Source organism: Pteropus alecto, unplaced genomic scaffold (genome assembly GCF_000325575.1).
Source record: "Pteropus alecto unplaced genomic scaffold, ASM32557v1 scaffold98, whole genome shotgun sequence".
NCBI classification, from domain to species: domain Eukaryota; kingdom Metazoa; phylum Chordata; class Mammalia; order Chiroptera; family Pteropodidae; genus Pteropus; species Pteropus alecto.
Window position 1 is genome coordinate 17,937,070 of NW_006443570.1, and position 20,235 is coordinate 17,957,304.

General features: G+C 33.3%; 1 protein-coding gene and 1 pseudogene across 7 annotated transcripts in view; both read right to left on the minus strand.

The window, feature by feature from the left end:
- RHOT1 (ras homolog family member T1) overlaps nt 1–20,235 on the minus strand; it is a 63,556-nt gene that overhangs the window by 3,409 nt on the left and 39,912 nt on the right. For 2 of the 7 annotated variants that reach the window (XM_006924971.3, XM_025041532.1), the window contains 10 exons: nt 19,612–19,732; nt 17,429–17,513; nt 16,918–17,063; nt 15,847–15,947; nt 14,324–14,454; nt 13,557–13,640; nt 12,036–12,155; nt 11,321–11,523; nt 10,188–10,283; nt 8,424–8,546 (listed from right to left, as the gene is read on the minus strand). In XM_006924971.3, coding sequence (XP_006925033.1) covers nt 8,424–8,546; nt 10,188–10,283; nt 11,321–11,523; nt 12,036–12,155; nt 13,557–13,640; nt 14,324–14,454; nt 15,847–15,947; nt 16,918–17,063; nt 17,429–17,513; nt 19,612–19,732 — 1,210 coding nt within the window. Of the gene's footprint in view, nt 1–6,851; nt 6,966–8,423; nt 8,547–8,787; nt 9,617–10,187; nt 10,284–11,320; nt 11,524–12,035; nt 12,156–13,556; nt 13,641–14,323; nt 14,455–15,846; nt 15,948–16,917; nt 17,064–17,428; nt 17,514–19,611; nt 19,733–20,235 lie in introns of those variants that run through there. The other 5 variants (XM_015599197.2, XM_006924972.3, XM_006924973.3 and 2 more) reach the window with 5 other exon arrangements.
- Nucleotides 399–516, minus strand: LOC112473281 (annotated as a pseudogene).

Sequence of the window (20,235 nt, forward strand, 5' to 3'; positions counted from 1 at the left end):
AACATCAGTCAAAATAATTTCTCATAAATATTCAAGTATAGAATCTGTTGCACACAGCTCCCTTTATCGTATTTTAAGAAACTATTATCATTCACTAAATAATATATTCTGACTGACTTTATTGCTTAGTTTTCTCTTGCATTTCAAAACAGTAATTGTTATTTTCCCCTAGCTATAGTATAAGCTTCAATAGGCAAACAGCAGTTCATATTTATATATGACAAACAATATAGATACATGCTCAAGATGTATCTAGTTAAAAACTCAAGGTAACTATTTATTTGTTTATTTGTTTGTTTGTTTATTTTAGGCAGGCAACTCTTGGTTGACCTCACAGATTGTAAGGACCTTGTCAATTTACAACCCCTTATTTTGTTTGTTTGTTTGTTTATTATTTATGACTACAGCACCTGGTCTTCCTAGGTGGTCTCCCATCCAAGTATTTGCCAGGCTCGACCCTGCTTAGCTTCCGAGATCAGATGGGATCGGGCTTGTTCAGGGTGGCATGGTGTAGACTCAACGCAACTATTAACTCATATGACATATTTCAATGATTCCATCAACGTTATAGTAGTTTTTTTGACACTTTTAGACATGAAAAACTACACTTCCAGACATGGAAAGCTACTTAGAGAACTATTTTATGCCTTTATCATGTGCATTTACAAGCTGCATTAACCAGGCTCCACTTATAAAAAAGAAAGCATTTGTAACGCACGGCACATTTGTCATTGCTTAGCTGACAACACCTGAATAGAGAATAGTGCAATCTTAACTGTATTCCATAACTATTAAGAACTGAGTCATGTTTGTCATTTTAGGTCTCAAGTAGAAGCAGAGTAACAATTTCATAAAGCTGCTTCCCAGTTTTCTAAATTCAAGCAAAAAATAATTCTTCCACAATTCAAAAGTATAATTCTTTCAAAATGACTCAAATATCATCTTAGAATAAATTTAATATCTTACTGTATACTTTTTCTTCTTAAAGTTTTTATAGTATTAAAAAGGTAATATATGTTCATTATAAAATATGTGCAAAATAAAAGTAGGAAGAAAAAAATCACCTAGAGTCCTATCACCTAAGGCAAATAATTAAAATTTGGTATTTCCTTTTAGACTTTTTCTATGTATTTCTTACATAGCTGCAAACACAGTGTGTATCATTTATATAATTTTATATCCTTTTAAAAACTTACTGTTATATAAGAACTTTTCCATAAATTATAGAAACATCATTTTAAATAGCTGCATTATATTCCATTCTCCTATTGGCGGCTATCTGCATTTACTGGTGACTATAACAAAAGTGATGATTATCTTTCCACATAAGATTTTTCTCTATATTTAGGATACTTTCCTTAAGATAGACTTCCCCGAAAGGAATATTATAGGGTTAAAAATGTGTGTATGTGACTATGTGTGTATAAAGGTTCTTTTAAAAAATCTGTTGATATACCAGAATCATATTTTCCTACTCTATGTGGAATAAGATAATTTAGTTGAGTAGTACCTCTTTTTAGAACATAATGACTAAATGCTGGAATGTAACCTTAATCAATCATTTGAAGCTTGTCAGAACTTTCAAGTTCTTAGGTGGAAAATTCTTGTGTTTTGGATGCTGGCTTTCTGTCTTAGAAGTGCTAAGGGCCCATTTGTCAATCAGATGACAGGTGCTCTTGAAACAGGTGTGGGAGCGGACCAACATGTTCGGACTTGGATATTATTAAGGCTGCTACTCAATAAGGCAGAGAGGAAGAAATGTTTTAAAATGCAGGCAAGAAAGGTTAAATTAAGAACTGTCTTTGTGAACCAGTCACACCAGGCATATAACAGTGACCAAAATTCCTATGTACTTTTGCACAGAATGCCTTAAAGAAAGCATACAAGATGCTTTTGGTTAACTCTCCAATTTATGGCAAATATAAGAAAATGACCTAAAATCTTATTGGTTCAATGTATTTAACCAATAATAAATAAAGGGAATATTATCAATAGCAATAACCAAATCTTAAACAGCTCAATGGCATTAAACCCATTCTAGCTATTACCAAACAGGATAGTTTTAACATTGTTTTTTTTATAATGTGTCATATTACTTTATATTTGGAGTATGAAAACTATATTGCAGTGACCTAAAACTTTGCAAAAATTAGAATTGGAGAAAGAAGGAGAATAGAGAGATCCAGATTCAATTAAGCTTGTCTTAGGTTGCAGGCTACTATGGAGAGGAAAAATAAGTAAAGTAGAATATACTCAAGGCGTACAAATGCACTAATATGAAAGGTCTAGTTTTATAATTCTATCCATATATGTATCTCAGGTATGGAGTTTTAAGTTAATACTCTGAAAAAGCATATGGAACTATAATGCATGTTACCTAAAGTTACTAGTAATGCATGTAACTAAAGCTCAAAGATATCATATATAATTTTCTGCTATTTGCAACTACACATCTCAAGTTGAAAACTATGAGGTCACCAAAACTAGTTTTGTTTCTAAATAACTCACTTTTTTTCTAAGAATTCTGAATCTCCCTGCTTTTACTGCTTCTGCCTGAAGTATTTTTTAATATTTATTTCCAATAAAAATGCTACTGCTAATAATAATCTTAAAATGACAATTTCCCTAATTGAACTAGTAGGCATGAAATATTTTAATAATATATTTTTCAAAATAGGTTAAGAAATCAAAACAGTACCCTATAAAGATGAATTAAAACATAAAAATCATAAGAAGGCTGGCTGTTAACTAAGCATGGCTAAATCGTAACATACTCTAGAAAAGGACATAGGTGTGCATCGATGTCAAAAAACGCTTTACCAAGCATTAGAAGAATCAAAATTTAGATGATCATAGATACATGAGAAATACTCCATGGGGAACATAATATCTATATGTTAACTACTAATACTTAAAGATCAGAATAGGCAAACTCCACCCTGTCATGTCCTTTAATATACTAACCAAATGGCAAAAATATTTTAAATTATAAGTAGCAGCAGCAGCTTACTTAATGAGGCTGTATAACGCAAGCTCTTCTATAATTTTAAACATATGACTACATATCTAAATTCAAAGAAAAGCTTTGTAAGGACCTTCATACAAGGGAAAACAGAAGTTTTATATGAAACTAAAACAAAGGACAAACTTCCCTGGATACAATATTTTACTATAACATTAATATCCCTAGAACTCTTACATTCCCAACAGAAGCTCTATAACATTAAGATGTCTAGGAACCAATCCTCTCCATAAAGCAATCCTATGAAAAGGCAATTCATTTTGGTATAATGATAGTAAAATCCTTCTTTCAAAAAAAAAAGGGCTCTTATATTAAGTAATATGATTTCAAGTAATGTAAAAGAGGAACTTAAGTGATTATTAAAGTAATACGGGCAAATTAAGTAATTCATTGACTAATGGCTTAAAATATATGCTACACACATCTAATTTAAAAAATACGGTAAAAAATAAAATGGGTACAATGACTGTCCATCATACCTTTGGGTCTCTGTAAATACTCAGTATGAACTATGCACTTGGTTGCTAAAGTAAAATGCTGTTACCAAACTTATGAAGTAACATGAACAAATAAGATATGGCTAATGCAAACAATAAAATAGGATAAAAGAAATTCTATAACCAAAATAGGCATCAAAGAAAATCACACCAAAATAATGCACTATAAAATAAACAATTTTGATTGAATTACAGATTAGAAGAAGTGGATTATACACAGAAAACTAGTTGGGAAAGGGATCGAAAGGAGTTAAAAAAAAATGACTAAGTAGCCCAGACAAACAAATGAAAATGAACACCTAAAGGAAGGACAAATTAAAGTTCGCAGCACACTATAGTATAGTAACATCTTCATTCATGCAAAGTAGGAGTTTTCTGCAGTCAGAATAATATATATTTAATAAACTAAAATCCTGGGTAGTTCAAACCAACAATGAAGCTCACTTCTACATGATCATTTTAATACTTTCAGATTAAAAAGGTATTTAAAAATTAAACTATAATCAAAGGTATTTTTTCCCGGTTACATGATTTACACGATTTGAAATGAAAACATTACCAAAGATTAAAATCATCTGACCATGTTAATAATCCTCCAAATGTATTTAAATTCAAATAATTCCAGTTATTCATAAATTATTCTAAAGAAAAACAAACCTATTCAGATCTGAAGAGTGAGCCCATATTACCAAACAAAGTTACATGTCAAATACAGTTTAACATTTCTCTCACATGTTGAAATCAATATACAGTCAATTAAATTAGAAAGAAAAAATCTATTATGACTTTCTATTTAAAATATGTACTGCCAGTGAATAAGCTCCAAAAAAGGAACAATCTTTTCTGGTCAAAGACACATAGCTAGGGAAAAAATGGACAATTTTAGAAATAAATCTATTAAAACTGCGTAAGTATAAAATAATAGACTTACATCCTCTCATGATCAGATTATAGCACTTCCTTTTTTAGCATGGGACTAAGGTCACTGAAAATATACCAGTTTAAAGAAAAAAATTTTTTGGCAACATAATGTTTAGAAACTTAAAGGTAGGTTCATATCTTCTTCATCTTCATATTTTGCCCCAGCTCACCCCAGCAGGATCCTACCTAAAGCAGGTACTTAAATTAAGTATTTAAATAAATAAATCAAGGACTGAGGGGTGAGATAAAGGGAGAACATGTATTATCTCTGGAAGTAATTTCTATTTCAGCAACCACTGGAACAATGCGCTAATTTGAGAGTAACATCTATGTACCAATATTTGTCTATCAGTTTCTTGGTAGACATTTGATAAACCTTTTCCTTAATTAAAAAATTAAAACTGCTCTTTTACAGCTATAAATCAAACACTAAGCATGGCAGATTTCTAAAACCAAATACTTAATTCTTAGCACTGAGTGAGAATCCTCCCTACTAAATTATGGTGAAAAATTCTTAAATGGCTTGTACTCAATCAGTCAATCCTCTTCTTGCTTATGTAACATTAAGATATAACTAGAATGACACGTGGTGACCGACCACCAAAGGTTGCCAAAACCTGAGACTATTAGAGTAAGGTGATTTCATTTGCACCGCACAGCCTTGTAATTTTTTCAAATTTTTCATGGGACAGGAGTAAAATGGGTGTGGGGATAAGAAACACTCTCATTCCTTAGGTATACTTTTTTGTGCATGTGTGCCTGCATTTTTACAACTCTAATCCATATCTTAAGACTGAGGTTACAAACTCGTGGCCTCTGTGCCTCGTTTGTTCCGATTAGCACTTTAAGTTTTTAAAATTTAATTGCTATTATGTAAATACCAGAAAATTTCACATAAAAACCCTAATTTCTAATCTCATAGAATCAGAAGACCTGGTAACACCAGGCCTGTACAACAATAAATGGCCAGAGCTGAGCTGTGGCTGCCTCTGATAGACAAGGCCTATCATAGTCTCTTCTCTTATTTCTTACACTTGGCAACTTCATTTATTTACATTATCTATCCAGACCCTATAGGCACTTAAGTTTTAGGCCTCCACCCCCACCTACCTTATCTATATCCTTTTGTAAACCAGAAAAAACTTCAATACACAACTTTTAAATTTCTACTGTACTTCTATCAAATAAATTATTGAAATACAACCAGGGGTCAGGAAGGAGTTCTTTGAAAGGTACACTGGTTTCCCCCCTCATCTTCTTCATTTCTTCCATTCTTGATTACCAGATGTCAGTGGTATCTTGACATTACTATTAACTTACTTCTAGTTTATAAATAGATATGACAAAATGTACTGATTTCTCTTCGAGAATCACTGTATGGAGTAATATACTATTAGCAAGCTCATCTAATAATACACATCCAACCTATTTCATTTGAAAGCTGACTAAACCAATCTAAGAATAAAATTGTCAAAAAGATGCAGATAATGAATCAATCTGCAATTCTGGACAATCAAGAGCTTCTAGAATAAATAGATGGTTTGTGATGAGCAACTACTAGACACTAAGGTAGGTTCACCAAGAATAAGACACCAAACAGATGTCACTTTCTATTTAAATAAAATTATTATGCTGGTAGATAAGAGGAATGTGGTAAAAAGTTATGTATTGATTTCGAAGAAAGTCCTCCATGAAATCTCTCATGAAAGATAAAATATGGGCTAGATAATAAAATATTTTTAATTGACAGAATAATCTTTCCCCAAGAACTCTGAACCTGTGTCATCGGGAAAAATATTCCCTAGTGGAATGCTATAGAGCTTGCTTGCTGTAGCTCACTCTCTCCAATCTCTGGGTATTCGACATTATTTTTTATCAATAACTTGAAAGATAAAGAAGACATATCTACCAAATTTGCAAATAACACGATGCTGAGAGATATATATAATGGGACAAATGACAAAAATAATGTTTGAAATGACTGAGCTAGAACAAATGGATCAAAAAGAATATGACATTTAATAGAGATACATATGTATCTGCATTTAGATTCAAAGAGTCAACTGAAAATGGCAAATACACAACTAGAGAGGAGGGGACACTGCCTTAATAGCAGTTCATATGGAAAAAAATATGATTTCCGTTAACCCCAAGATTAATATATATCAACAGTGGGCCGGGGCTGTTAAAAAGTTAATTCATGCAGTAGACAGGTCCTGTCCTAACTGTGGAACATGGCTGCCCACTGTTCGGGACTCGTCAGATCATACCTGGAGCACTGTTCTCCATTCTCAGTGGCACCTTTTAAGAAGTACTCTGAAAACCTAAGGGGCTTTGAGATGAGGACAACCAGGAATAATGAGGTCACTAAACCATCTAAGAAAAAGCTGAAAGAAATGGGGATGTTCTACCTGGAGAAGAGAAAATTAGGGGAGACATGATGGCCGTCTTCAAATGTCTGAAGGATTGCTATGTTGAAGAGGGAGTAGAATAGTCGTATGTTGTTCTAAAGGGCAGAACTAAAACTAAAGGAAAGAAAGTTATAGGGAAATCATTTTAGTTAAAAATAAATAAATAAAAAGCAAAAGCAAAAACCCTCTCCAATGAGGAACGCCATCAGCAGATAAGTAGCACTCTCTCAGGAAGGCTTGCAGGAAGGCATTCAAATGGGAGGTTAGGCCAGATGAATTCTAGAATCTCTTCCAACACTACTATTTCCAACATCAGAGCTCCTGAATGTTGTTTGGTTTGAACTAGCCTGCATTTTCTCAGACAGTTGTCATGAGAGAAACTATGTTACTACTTTATAAGATGTCATTCAAAGGACAGAGGCAGAACATTACCACCAAATGAGTGTGGTGATCCCTTCAAAGCCGTCACCTGGGCTGGCTGCATTCTTATTCCAGAGCTGCTCGTACTCAAACCACCACCAAAACTCTTTTGGAATGCCAGTTTCTGACTCACATGAGATACAGTCTCACTGTTTCAGAGCCACACCTACTACATTGCTAGTCGACACAAATTTATCCTAGTTATCTGGTACAGTCAGAGCGTAGCCCTCAGTGAGAGCCCAATGGTAAACCAAATTACTGACCGATTTCTAACCAAAATCTATTTAGCTTTATCAGCTATCTTAATCAAGTCCAGTTCCCAATGACATTTGAATGATTTCAAAAACCTAATTCATCCAAACACACAGAAATTTGATGTTGGATACAAATTAATATTACATAGGCTCTTAAATGTGCACAAAATGTAAAATCAATTTGAACAAAGCTAGTATGACCAGAATAAGAATATAACCTTCCAAGTTCATTGCTTTGAAGGAATGTATATATCCTACTTTTTTTCTTTCTTTTTAAAAAGCATATTATTTTCTAGGCATACTTCATGTTTTGGGCTCAATTACAAAGACCACAAAAACTAGTACTACATATCATTTTTTCTTTTCCATATTCCTTTGAATTCTTAAAGTTGGTTATTATCCTCATTTCCAGAAACCATGTTCTTTCAAATAAACCTTCTAGGTATTTATAATAGAGAAAATTTTCAAACTCAAGATATTGTTCACATTAGCATGGTTTTAATAAGTTATATTATTTGAATATAAGCTAAATACAGTATAATACTTGGGATCAATGTTTCTTTTACTTACTACAAGTCTCCTAATCTATTTCTACAACTCTCAGCCAAAAGATTTTAATCTCCCTACCTATATTATCCTAATATGAAAGATATTTAACTTCCTTAATGAAAAAAAGAAAACATCTAAAATCTTATAGTCCCCTAAATATATCTATTAATTTAAAGACATTATTAAAGATGAATCCAAATCTAAACATTGTCACCACAGTGAGAATTTTAGTGGAAGTTAGTTGGGCATCAGTCAGCTTGTCTTTATAGTGAGTATCCATATATACTTATCCACTTTTTCTTTTGTATTTTAACAGAATGCCTGGTACCCAGTAAATAAAGTTAAGAACCTGTTAAGAACTGCAGTGAAGATTTTGTTCTTTACAGATTGCAGCAAGTCTGAGTTGAGGAAGTTCTGACAGATGCAAAATGTACACCTGTTGCAGGTGCACATACAGCGTAACCGGGCATGGCTGCGAAAACACACAGAAGGACAGGAGTTGAGTTCTTACTTACAAATATGGCACAAGCCAGGGTGTGCCAACTTAAAAAAAAAAAAGATTTAGGCATAAGCAACACTAAGGAAAAGGATAGTGTGGGGCATGCTAAAGTTGTGCAGAATTCCACATACACCAAAAATATAATAAGCAGCCACAGCTCCCTCCTCCCTCCCTATAGAGAATCTAAGGACAATTACCTAACACTTTTGCTTTTTTTGTAGGGGGGATGGAGTTATTATATAAGAGTTTTAGTGGAATAAATATGCACAGCAATAGATGGCACCCTCATCTAAATAAAAAGAAAAACTGAATAAGCCATAGCACCCACCAAAAGGACAAAGTTTGCTAACATTTAAATAATCATCCCCTCCTCATCCTCCTCCTCCCTTAGCATACACACATGCCTGAAAACCAGGAAGGAGAAGAGTGACAAAAACACAAAAGAGTCAAAAGACGAGTATATTCAACCCTGAAGAGATATGAACAACATCGTCTTTAAATTATCAAGCACCCTGGCTCCCAAAGGAAATCAAAGTGCTTCATAAATTTCTACTTGAACAAAATATAGTGTTAATTTCATCTGCTACTAAAACACGGCAGCTAAGTATGATAGTATGAAACTCTGAGTAAGGATGTAAAAATCAACAATGGATCCAATTGTTATTAGATATGAAATTTAGGGAGGTTTTCTGACTCCTTTCTGGTTGAGTGGAATTACACTAGTTGGTACAGCCACATGGGGCAACCCATTTCACCTCCACCCTAACAACCAAAGTAGGAGGTCTCAATGACTACTTAGTGGTCAGAGCCACTCAGACATACAAAGCCATCACACCACCCCTGAAGAGGTACTGGCGCAGAATCCACTCAGAAGAGTGCCACCTGATGAGTCAATGCCATCACTTCCTGTAACACCTGAACATTTTTTAGAGGCTTCTCAGTCAAAGGACTGGCCCAATCTGACTTGGCTTAGCTTGTGAGATCTGATGAGACCACAGCACACACTGGCATGGTTGTGGAGGTTAGCAGCATCCCAACAACGCCTAATTCCCAACATGAAGAAAAACAAGAATTAATTTTTTTGAAACTCTTATAAGCTCAAGACATTCCTTTTTAAAACTCGATGAACATATATCACTGCTACTAAGTCACTGCCAGCTGTCATACTGGAATCCATCTGTTATTTTATAAATTGAATCTGACTCTTCAACATACACAGGCTCCACCCACCAAAAAGGAGGGATGCAAAGTATGCTTAGCAACAGGGAGATGCTTCATGAGAAGGAGTTTGGGATTAACCACATAAAGAAGTATCCAAGTATGTACATTTATCATATATGCACGCGTACACACACACACACACACACACAAACTGCAGTAAAATGTTTTGAAGATGCGGATCTAAAAACACAGTTGCAGTTATTTACAAGATTAAAACAGCACATTTACACCGTAAAAAAAGACACTATAATATGCAGGTAGGCAGTAAGCTTGACCAAGCAGTGCGTTTCTGGATAATTACTAAATATTAATTATGGGAAGAAAGGAGAATTGCTCATCTATAAGAAAAGGTCAACAAAATCCCACAGAAGCCATAAAGAAAAAGTAACTTACAAAGCAGTTTTTAGAAAGACCCAGATTTTTCTCAAATTCTCTATTCTATCAGTGTTGCCCATGTCTCGGGAGAGTCTGTCTCTGTAATGATCCTCTCTGTAGATAACATACATGAGAGTTTTAAAGCAAAAGTAAAACATAAATAAGGTTGTGCTTATCTCATAGTAATAGGAATGACTTGTCTTCAATACAAATAAAATTTCAATGGTTTACTGCATTTTAAAAAAAGTATCAGTTAATAGAATAGCAGTAAAGTTAACTCTGACTTGAAAAACCTGTAACAATACTTTTCTGAAAAACTTCAGTTTATAGCAATGTTTGATTATTACTATTTTATACTGTAGTTTCCATAAGAAAAATAATTTAGAGAATAACATAATCATAAATAAAATAAACTATAAAGTCCTGAGAAACGCACTGCCTGAAAAACTATCTTGTTACAAAACAGAATTTATACAAACATAGTACTTGAGAATGCCATTAAGAACCATGCAATTTTAAGGCAGTTAGTAAATTATGAAGATGACCACAGTTATGTGCTTGTGCATATGCATGTATAGATACACAATAAATGTACATAAAACTTATGACTCATAACACAATGTAAAACATTTATGTAGTAGGAATTCCAATTACAACTACTTTTTAGAGCACTTAAAAAAGATATCATATTCTGAATTCAAACAAATCCATAATTTCAACATAAATTCATAAAATATTTTAGAATCTTTCACATACTCCAGGTCAATTAATCAAAGGAAAAATATAAAAATGAACTTTTTGTTCATATGGAAATACCTGATAATCATATAGCAACACGTAACAAAAGCATTTCATTGCAGTAAGACTTTTTTTTAAATGCTGGGTGGGGGGCTGAGTTTATTGTACTATCCTATGTAGATACAGTCTGCTCAAAAATATACAAATACTGTCAGAAGGACTATTTACATAATTTTATTACAGCACCCAAACCAAAATTCCATTTACTCAAATTTGTACCTTCTCATTACAAAGTCTCTTTCTGTTGCTGAACAACTTCTATGTGACAAAGATTCTACCCTCATGGCTAATAATGGCGTGCAATGTTATTATGAACCATGCAGCATGAAAATGATGGCAGAGCAAGTACTTACGGGTACATGGCCATTGTTGTCAATTTAACAAAGATATCTTTACTAGGTGCATCAGCAGTATTGCAAGTGAAGGCTTGTGGTGGAGGCATTTTGTGTTTCCTGCAGAAATCAGTTGGTGAAATACTATATTCTTGTTTAACTTCATGCAGGTCTGACTTTGCAGCTATGATTAAGCAAGGTATTCTGCTGTCCATAAAGTGTTGCTATGGAATAAAAAAGGAAATCAAAATCTGATGACAAGTTTAAATGTGCACTAAAAATTATCTCTGAATGAGCAATGCATCAATAGTTTCAAAGAGTAAGGGAACTAAAAGGCAAAGACTGGCAGTAGTCCAGGTCAGTCGTAGAATACGACCAGGGCCCCTGTTCTAATGCTGGTAACAATATAAGCCTATAATACGTCCTCAGATTTGCTACAATTTGAAAAAGATTTTTTTAATTAAAAAGATAGAATATTTAAAAATAAAAAGAAATCAACCTAAATTTCTCTATCCTAAAGCAAACTATTTTCATTTTAAAGAAGAGGAAAAAAAACAAAACAAAACAGATGTCTAGGACTTTACCACCTTCAAATGAAATCAAAGCCTTTAGGGACAGGACGCAGATGTATGTATTTTTAAAAAGCCCCACAAATGATTTTCTTGCATTTCCCTGGTTAGAAAACACCACATTACAATTCCATTAAACTCCATATAAAACTTACAGACCAACAAACCTTAAAAATCCTGGCACAGTATTCAAAAGATTTGGGGTTACTGACATCATAGACCAGGCACACAACATCACAAATGATCTCAGCCTCAGTTAGAAATTCCGATTCTGAAATATCATGCAACTTGTAAAAAGAAAAAGATAATGAGACAGTAAGTATCATATACTGAAGTGTAAGTCATGATGTTTTATTACTTGCTTAAATTAACTTCCTAATTAAAAAATACTAGTTAACCATAAATTTTCAGACCATTCTTAGAAGTGTGAAATGTGGATAAATTAGTAGTTTCTGACTCTGTGGATTAAAAATGGTTATTAAGGTTCTACAGAAGCTAATGTTTAGTGAGTGATTGAAGTGTGCTAGACAGGCCTTTACTTGCATTCTTTAAATTCTATAGACTAAGAAGACAAGCTAAAGAGATTAACTGTCTAAGATAACACATCTAACAAGTCATTAGACCAAAATATAAACTCAGATATGATTCTAAGTCTATTTTCTTTCTACCACAGGTACCTTTTCTCTCCACCAATCAAAAACACAAAGCGAAGAACTCTTTACACTAAGGTCATTTCTTTCTCCTTTACTGCCTACACTTTTCCAATGTTTACTACAAAAGTTCTAAAGAAGTATCCCATCTATGATATGATAATGATCCAACAAGAGTAAAATTCAGTACTGAGTAATAAGATAATGCATCTTTGTTGAGAAGAAAGGGGAAGTGTACAGTCAGAAGTGACTCAATATACTACAAATAAAACACTATTATATTATGGATATTAAGACATAAAAGATACCAGTTTACAAAGAATGGTGTAAGAATAAAAACGGGAAAACTAACAGTCAGAAATATTTACTGAGTACACAATAAGTAAAACTATACTTATAGGAAAAGAAAAAAAACAAGGTTTAATTAAAAACTGACAAAGAACTTTTATCATAAAGAGTAAAATATGTATAAAATTCAATGTGAGCATTTGTCTGGTACAATAAACTATTTGCAAAAAGAAAAAGAGAGGGAATGAACTTTTTCTAGTACCTACCATTTATTAGGAGCTTTTCGTATTAGCTAACTTAGTAAGAAACAAAAGCTCAGAAAGAGTAAGCCACTTGCCTGAGGTCACGCAGCTAATCTATGGTGGAACAGAGTACAAACTGAAATGTGACTGGATCAAAGGAGAATACATCATCTCTTTCTACTGTATTTCATAGTCTCTTTTCAGTCACACCCTTCTTTTAATCATTTTTTAGCTTAACACATTTGTTTACTATACCATTTCCTGCTAAATAGATGAAACTCAATTTTCACTTTCTTAACACAGAATTAAGCACACAAATAGATGAATTTTTACTTGAAGCTACACCCATGTAATCACCATATATGTCAGGGAATTAAAATTAATTTCAGATTGAGGTGAAAAAAAATCAAACAAAGTTCTACAGACAGCCATTAAATTAAACCCAACTGTTTTCAAAGAGTCTTTAAAAATATAATTAATAATCTTTACATGCCAGAGAATTTCTTACCAACAAGTATTTCTCTTGTCCATATACATAAACAGTGTTAATCGCATAGTAGGATTTATGATCATCACGAATATTCTTCTGCCTCTGGAAATAACCAAAAATATCAATATTTACAGTAAGAAATTACAGTAATTAGTTGTCATCAATACACGTGCTTTGTGTTTATGTGTGGGTATGTTATAAATAAAAGGGCACTCTTCCCTATACTATATATCATTTATCGGTACAAAGGGAATATTGACTTTACATTTCTTAGTTCTTAAGGCCTAAGACAAAAGATGCACTTGCTCTGCATAAAGTGAGAGCAGTAGCTGAAAAGGAAGTACACTATATTATTGAAACTGTATTCCAGAGCCACCTGCTGGCAGTTCTCATTATACTATAATTTCATCTGATATGAGATTCATCTGGAAATACGTCAACCTCCTTAAGGCAGTAGTCAGAATTAGATTTCAGTATTCAATTTGAAGTATTTACTGTATATTTACTTCATGCCAAGCACTGTGTTAGGGCTTTCACACAGGTATTCATTTAATCCCATTTAAACACTGGTTAAAAAAAAAAAGGACAAATGATAGCTAACATTAATGAAATAAAGACAAAGCCAGTTCAATAGGATTATTATTATACTTTGGATTGTACTTTACTAATATATAGGTCACTGAATTACAGTAATCATCTAAAAAGATTAATGGCTATTAAAAATTATGTAAACTTGTGACTATAAAAATATTTTGGGTAAAGTTCTATTTTCTGACAACTCTCACCAGTAAGTTTCTTCCAAGAAGAGCCTGAAGAACTCCACTTTTCCCACAGTTTTTCATCCCAATTACATTACATCTGAACACATTTCTTTGAGTCTGTTTTTTCTGAAGGTCTATCTTTTTATCTCTTGTTACTAAAAAGAAAAAAAAAAATTATGTGCCACTTAGACTTACTGAGCCTCCATTTCACCTTCTGCAAAATAGGGTATTGCTATTTATCACTTTTATGAAGTGTCTGATCAATGAACAAACATAATGTACAACAGTCAAGCTATATGTGGAATAAAGTACTAAATATAATAAAGAAGGGCCTCGTTTAGTGAAAAAGATGCATTTTTGAAAGATGGCTATAAACTTCTATTGACTGAATATTTATTTCATCATAAATAGTAAATTTTCATTAAAAAGTGATATCCTAAAAATGAATGAAAATACAACCAACAGTACATGCCTTCTTTTTTTTCTATGATAAATTATTGTCATAACAAGTTACAAACTAAAAGATGCTCTCTCAAATCTACACTCTTTTGGATCTATAAATAGTAATGAGAAATATACTCTGGGGTTAAATGGCCTTTCAAATATAAATCTGTAAAAGAGGCAGGCAAGAAAGCAATACTCTATCAGCAGAACAATGGGGCATCTCTTCCTGTGGTACAGACCTCCTTGAGCTATAGCTAAAAGATTCAATTGCAATAAAGCTCACCAGAGGCAAAAAAGTGACAACTATAATACAAACACACAATAATAATGGGATAGTTAAATAAGTTATAGGGCATTCATATGATTACAGACTAACATTAAAGATATATAAAAATATACTTACTGATATAGAAAGATGTCCATATTTTGTTAAGTGAAAGAACCAAATGCTGGCTAGCAATTAGTTCCTTACTCTTTGATGCTGAATTAAATACTGTCTAATTGGCTAAGTACTTTAATTGCTCTATCAATTTAAGATTGGTTGTCTTATGAGGGGGCTTCCTGTAAGATACAGCATTTTTTTCGTTTTTTTCTTACCAATTAGGATATAAGAAACTCTTGAAATATCAGTTCCCTAATTTGTTATTTCCATAGCTATGAGTTTTCTGTAAGTGGAGCACATTGCTTGGCAAGAATTACAAGATTTGTGAAAGATTTATTAATGTAGAAAAAGATTACAAAGCCAAGAGATGTACAATTAGTTCAATATCAGGATCATATGTTAATAGGCATTGTTTTTAATATTTAAGGAAAATTAAAACACAGGACAAACTATACTTTTAATGCCTGTAGCCTTCCCTGATTTTCATCAGTGGAGTAACCTCAGGGGCGAACTAAAAGGAAACCTCTACTCTTTCTTTTTTGATAAACAATAAAATCAAGCATTTGACTCACAGGAAATTACCAAATCACAGGGAAAACAAATAAGAGTGTAAACACGGAAGACTAGTGAAGATTTATTTATTTTCATTTTTTTTACATATGAAACTGGAATCTTAAATTTTTTTTCTAACTTTTTCACTAATTAATATTTAGATACTTACCTGTAATGGCTGAAGCTTGAGACTCTTGTTCAGTCAATATTGAATAGCCTAAGTAGCCCAAATACTCCAGACACCGTTGTACATCTAGATAGGTTGTGAGCCTAGGAAATGGAAAAGTTTACAATGTGGCAAGTTTCTCAATGAACATAGAAAAAAAAAAAAATTCCAACAGCTCAAATAATTTTATCACCAGACCCAGGTAAGTGTTGTCATACTGCTTTAATTTTCCATTTCCCATGGTTTTTCCTATGCTGCCATTCTTAAGGAAGAGAAGAAGGGAGGAGAATGCAAGATGTGAAGGATTCCTGTATCTACTCCACCTGCCCAGAAATAGCAAAGCCACACAGATGAGCAGTGAGCTGCTGGCAAAACCTAGAGCAGGAATTTTCTTTCTTTCTTATTTTTTTATAAAACCTGCTTCCCAAGTTACATAGTATACAGCAAATATTGGCTAGTTGAGAACGTAATAATTACATCTGAAAAGGTTTGCAAAAGGAGCAAAAATAACCGAAAGGCGCTTGATACGAGTTAGCCTTTTTTATGATCTGAAAAAAGAACAGATTTTGGTGTTAAGAAAGTTAGTCTTACCAAGACTAAAGTAATTCCATCATCATACACAACCAGAGGATTTCCTTAGCACCCTAGATACAATGTCAACTGTACTGTACCCCGCCTGTAGACAAATCCTAAGTGTACATTAAAAACAAAAAATCTCAAGTTAAGTCTTTAGTGTCAAGTAAAATATGCTCTCCCCATATTCTGAAGGTATAATAATTGTGTAGTAGCAATGATGTTTCTCATTCTCTTAATCAAAAAATATATTAAAATTTAGCTGACAATGATGTGAGATTTATTATTGTTTCCCTATATCATCCAAAAGTAATATCCCTTCCTGATAAATTTATAGAACATCTCAAATTCATCTGAGAAACAGCAGTAACACTATAAATCCTGCTTATTATGATTGAAGCACTTTGTAAGATCTGAAAAACTTACAAAATGATGGCTGTAATGTACCATAATTTTAAACTAGTGGTAACTATAGAGGAAACAGGTGAGCTGTATACTCACGTCCACTGGGAAAGGAATCCCTGGTAGGTTATCCAGCCCCTTTCATTTGTACAAACTGTGTTATTCACATCTGGCCCCCAAGGTATGTAAGGGAAAACTTTAAACAAGTCTTTAAGCTCATCAGGTGACAAAGCACAGTCTCTATCCTGAAGATACACAAGGAAGAATACATAATGTTTAGAGATCTAAAAGACTAATTCCCAAACACAAAATTCTCCTAAGTCTAGTAAAGTTATGTTTCTAAAAACTAATATATGAAAAGAAATTTTACATTTATCAAGTAAATTCCTTCCATGTATGTAAGAAAATCTGTGTAAGAGTATCAGAAACTATACTTTCTCATCTTGAGAAAACAGAATAAAAGAAAGTATTTTTGCTATTTTAATGTAAAAGAGCTTGAGCAATTTTTGGCTATGTGACATGAGCACCCTGTAGCTAAGGGAACAGAATAAAATCATTCACTGAAAAAGAGTTTATCATATATCATGGAAAATTAAAGTTAAAAGCTTACCAAATCATGCTTGTCAAAGGTGCTCTGGAGAAACAAATATGCATGATGATTTAATTCAGTTGTGCAATCAGAAGGTATTTTTAGCCTTTTGATAAAAAAATTAAGAGAAAAACAAATCCTCAATCAAATGTTAAAACTTAAGAAACTGCAACAAGTCTTTTTGTGAGATAACAGCATTTACAAAATATTTTTGCTAAAGCCATTTAGACTTTCCAAGGAAAGTCACTGGAGTAGCACGGCAGTCCTCAAAAGAGTTACAATAATGCTCATTCCGAGTTGACATGTAAACTTTTCCTAAATATCTGAAGAGCAGGTTGAAATAAAAATTTTACAAATAATGCTGATTAAACTGTAATAGGTTTGTTCTTCCCATACAAATTATGTCGATTATGTCAACATTGTAATGAGTTGAACATAGTGTGAAGAGATGTTATTTCTGCCTGATTTGACCTTTCTGACCCACCCTAAATTCAGTTGAATAAACATTTATTAAATGCACTGAGCTAGGTACTAGGGACATAAAAGAAGACAGGCTCCCTACCTCTAAGAAATCATATTCAAGTGGGAGATGTATCACAAACAGTTAATTTCACTGTCTCAACAGAATGAGATGAGTGCTGAGTATGGGTAAAGTAAGGGTAAAGTATGGGGGTCAGGGGGGTAGGAGGGTGTCAGCACTGCTGAGAGACACTGTCACTTGAAATGAGACTTGAAGGCTAACAGGCATTAACTAGGTTGAAGGGAGGAGAGTGAAAACATGGACAAAAGCCTGGAGTAGGAAACAATATAGGATTGGTGGACTATAAATAGTTTAGTATTTACTTCTAAAATGAAGGCAGGGAGTAAGCATGAGCAGAGCAGATCATGAATGACCTTGTATACCAGTTAAGAAGCTTGGGTTTTATCCTGTCTTGAAGGGAAGTGACATGGCCAAATCTGTATTTATATAGCTGTTAATCTAGCAGCAGTGTGCAGGACAGAGGCAGAGTTTAATAAGATAGAAAAAATTCAAGTGGTGGCCTAAGAGGCTATTTTGAAGAAAATTCAAGGCGGAGAGCATAAAGAAATTGAGAGACCACAAAGCTATAAAAGATGGGGTTTCCTCACTGTCATACTTAAGAAAGTAATCAGCAATCTCCTGGGGAATTTATCTATCTATGTAAATGGCACAGAAAACTTGACAAAAAGGTCCTGGGACAAATTCACTCATTCAATATATATTTATTGAAAAATCTAGAAAATTACTTGAGCCGGATTCAATAACTTTAACAAGAGAGGATTCAATTTAGAACTGATTAACCAACCAGGAATCCAACGAGAAAGAACTTTGCTCCCTCAATGATGGGGAAGGAGAAAACAACAACAAAGTCTTTCTGAACCTGTACATAGTTAGCTAGGGTGCTATGCTAAAATAAAAAAAGACATCATGAAGATAACGTGCCACTGAAAAAGTGAAGGAGAAAGACTGAAGCCTCGAAGGCCCAATCTTGGGAAGTCACTTCCCTGAGTTACAGAAGAGGAAGCCTAGTACAAGGCAGTCTCCTGTTTCGGGGTGACACTGGATCCATTTTTAAACAAACGGAACTTAAAAAATAACCACAAACAGACTAGTTGTTTAGGAAAAATACTTATTTTATTCTGAACTAAGAAAAGACTATAAACCTTAAAGAGAAGAACTAATGAAAAGAAAAATGCTAACTAATATATTTCTCATCTCTTAACTCCAAAAACTAGTTTATCTAGCACCTTTTATTTCCTTCCTCAGTAAAATGAATAATAATAAAAAAAAAAGATATTTGCATTCTCCATAAGAAAAAAAGGAAAACTTTGAGCCATGCTATAAATCAGTGGCTTTCAACTGGGGAAGATTTCGCTCCTGTGAGAACATATGGCAATTTCTAGAGACGCTAGACATTTTTGGTTGTCATAACTGGGGGAGGAGGTGTTACTGGCATTTAAGGATGTGCTAAACATTCTATAATGCATGGGTGCATGGGACAGACTCTACAACAAAGAATTATTCGGTCCAAAATGTCAATAGTGCTGAGGTTGAGAAACCCTGACATAAACCTCTCTGTAAGTCTAAATTATTCCTAAGTCTAAAATATCCCAAAGCTTACCTATGTGCTAAAATTTTTAAATACTTGGCAAGTGAAATCAATTAGAAAGCTAAAGGTACATACAAAGGAAATAAATATTCAGGTGTCAGATCCAGATCATCATCATAACCAAATCGTCGAAGCACAGTCCAAGTAGTTTCATGTCTCCCTCTCTGGATAAAAAGTGTGTGTAAAAAAAGAAAACCTGAAATGAAAGGAGTTAGTAAATACAATTGATGTGAAAAAGGGTACAGTCATTTGGAAGAAAAAGCATATAACACATAATGGCAAGAGCTACATTCATGAACATATGCATACTAGTTTTGTGCACTGAGGATCAAATCAAAACCAAGTTCACGAGTGTCTCATTAAAAACAGAGATGATTTTAGAATCATTTCACATATATGCCCAAGTGAGCAAGAGATGGTATTAGATAAAAGGACCAAAAACACATCCCAAGGAGTACACTAACATTCACAAAGTTATAAAATAAAAACAAAGGAAATTCTTTTACAGATCTTCGTGTTTATTTCTATAATGAAAAATTCTGCTTTTCAATTTCATTTATATCACTGTGGTTCTATCACACATTCTATAGGGAACATTCTGTACTTGGTAAATTTGACTGATAGACAAAATGTCTTCTCTAAAAATAATTTTTATTTAAGGATGCTTATGAGTAGGAAGAATTTTAAGATAAATTTGTT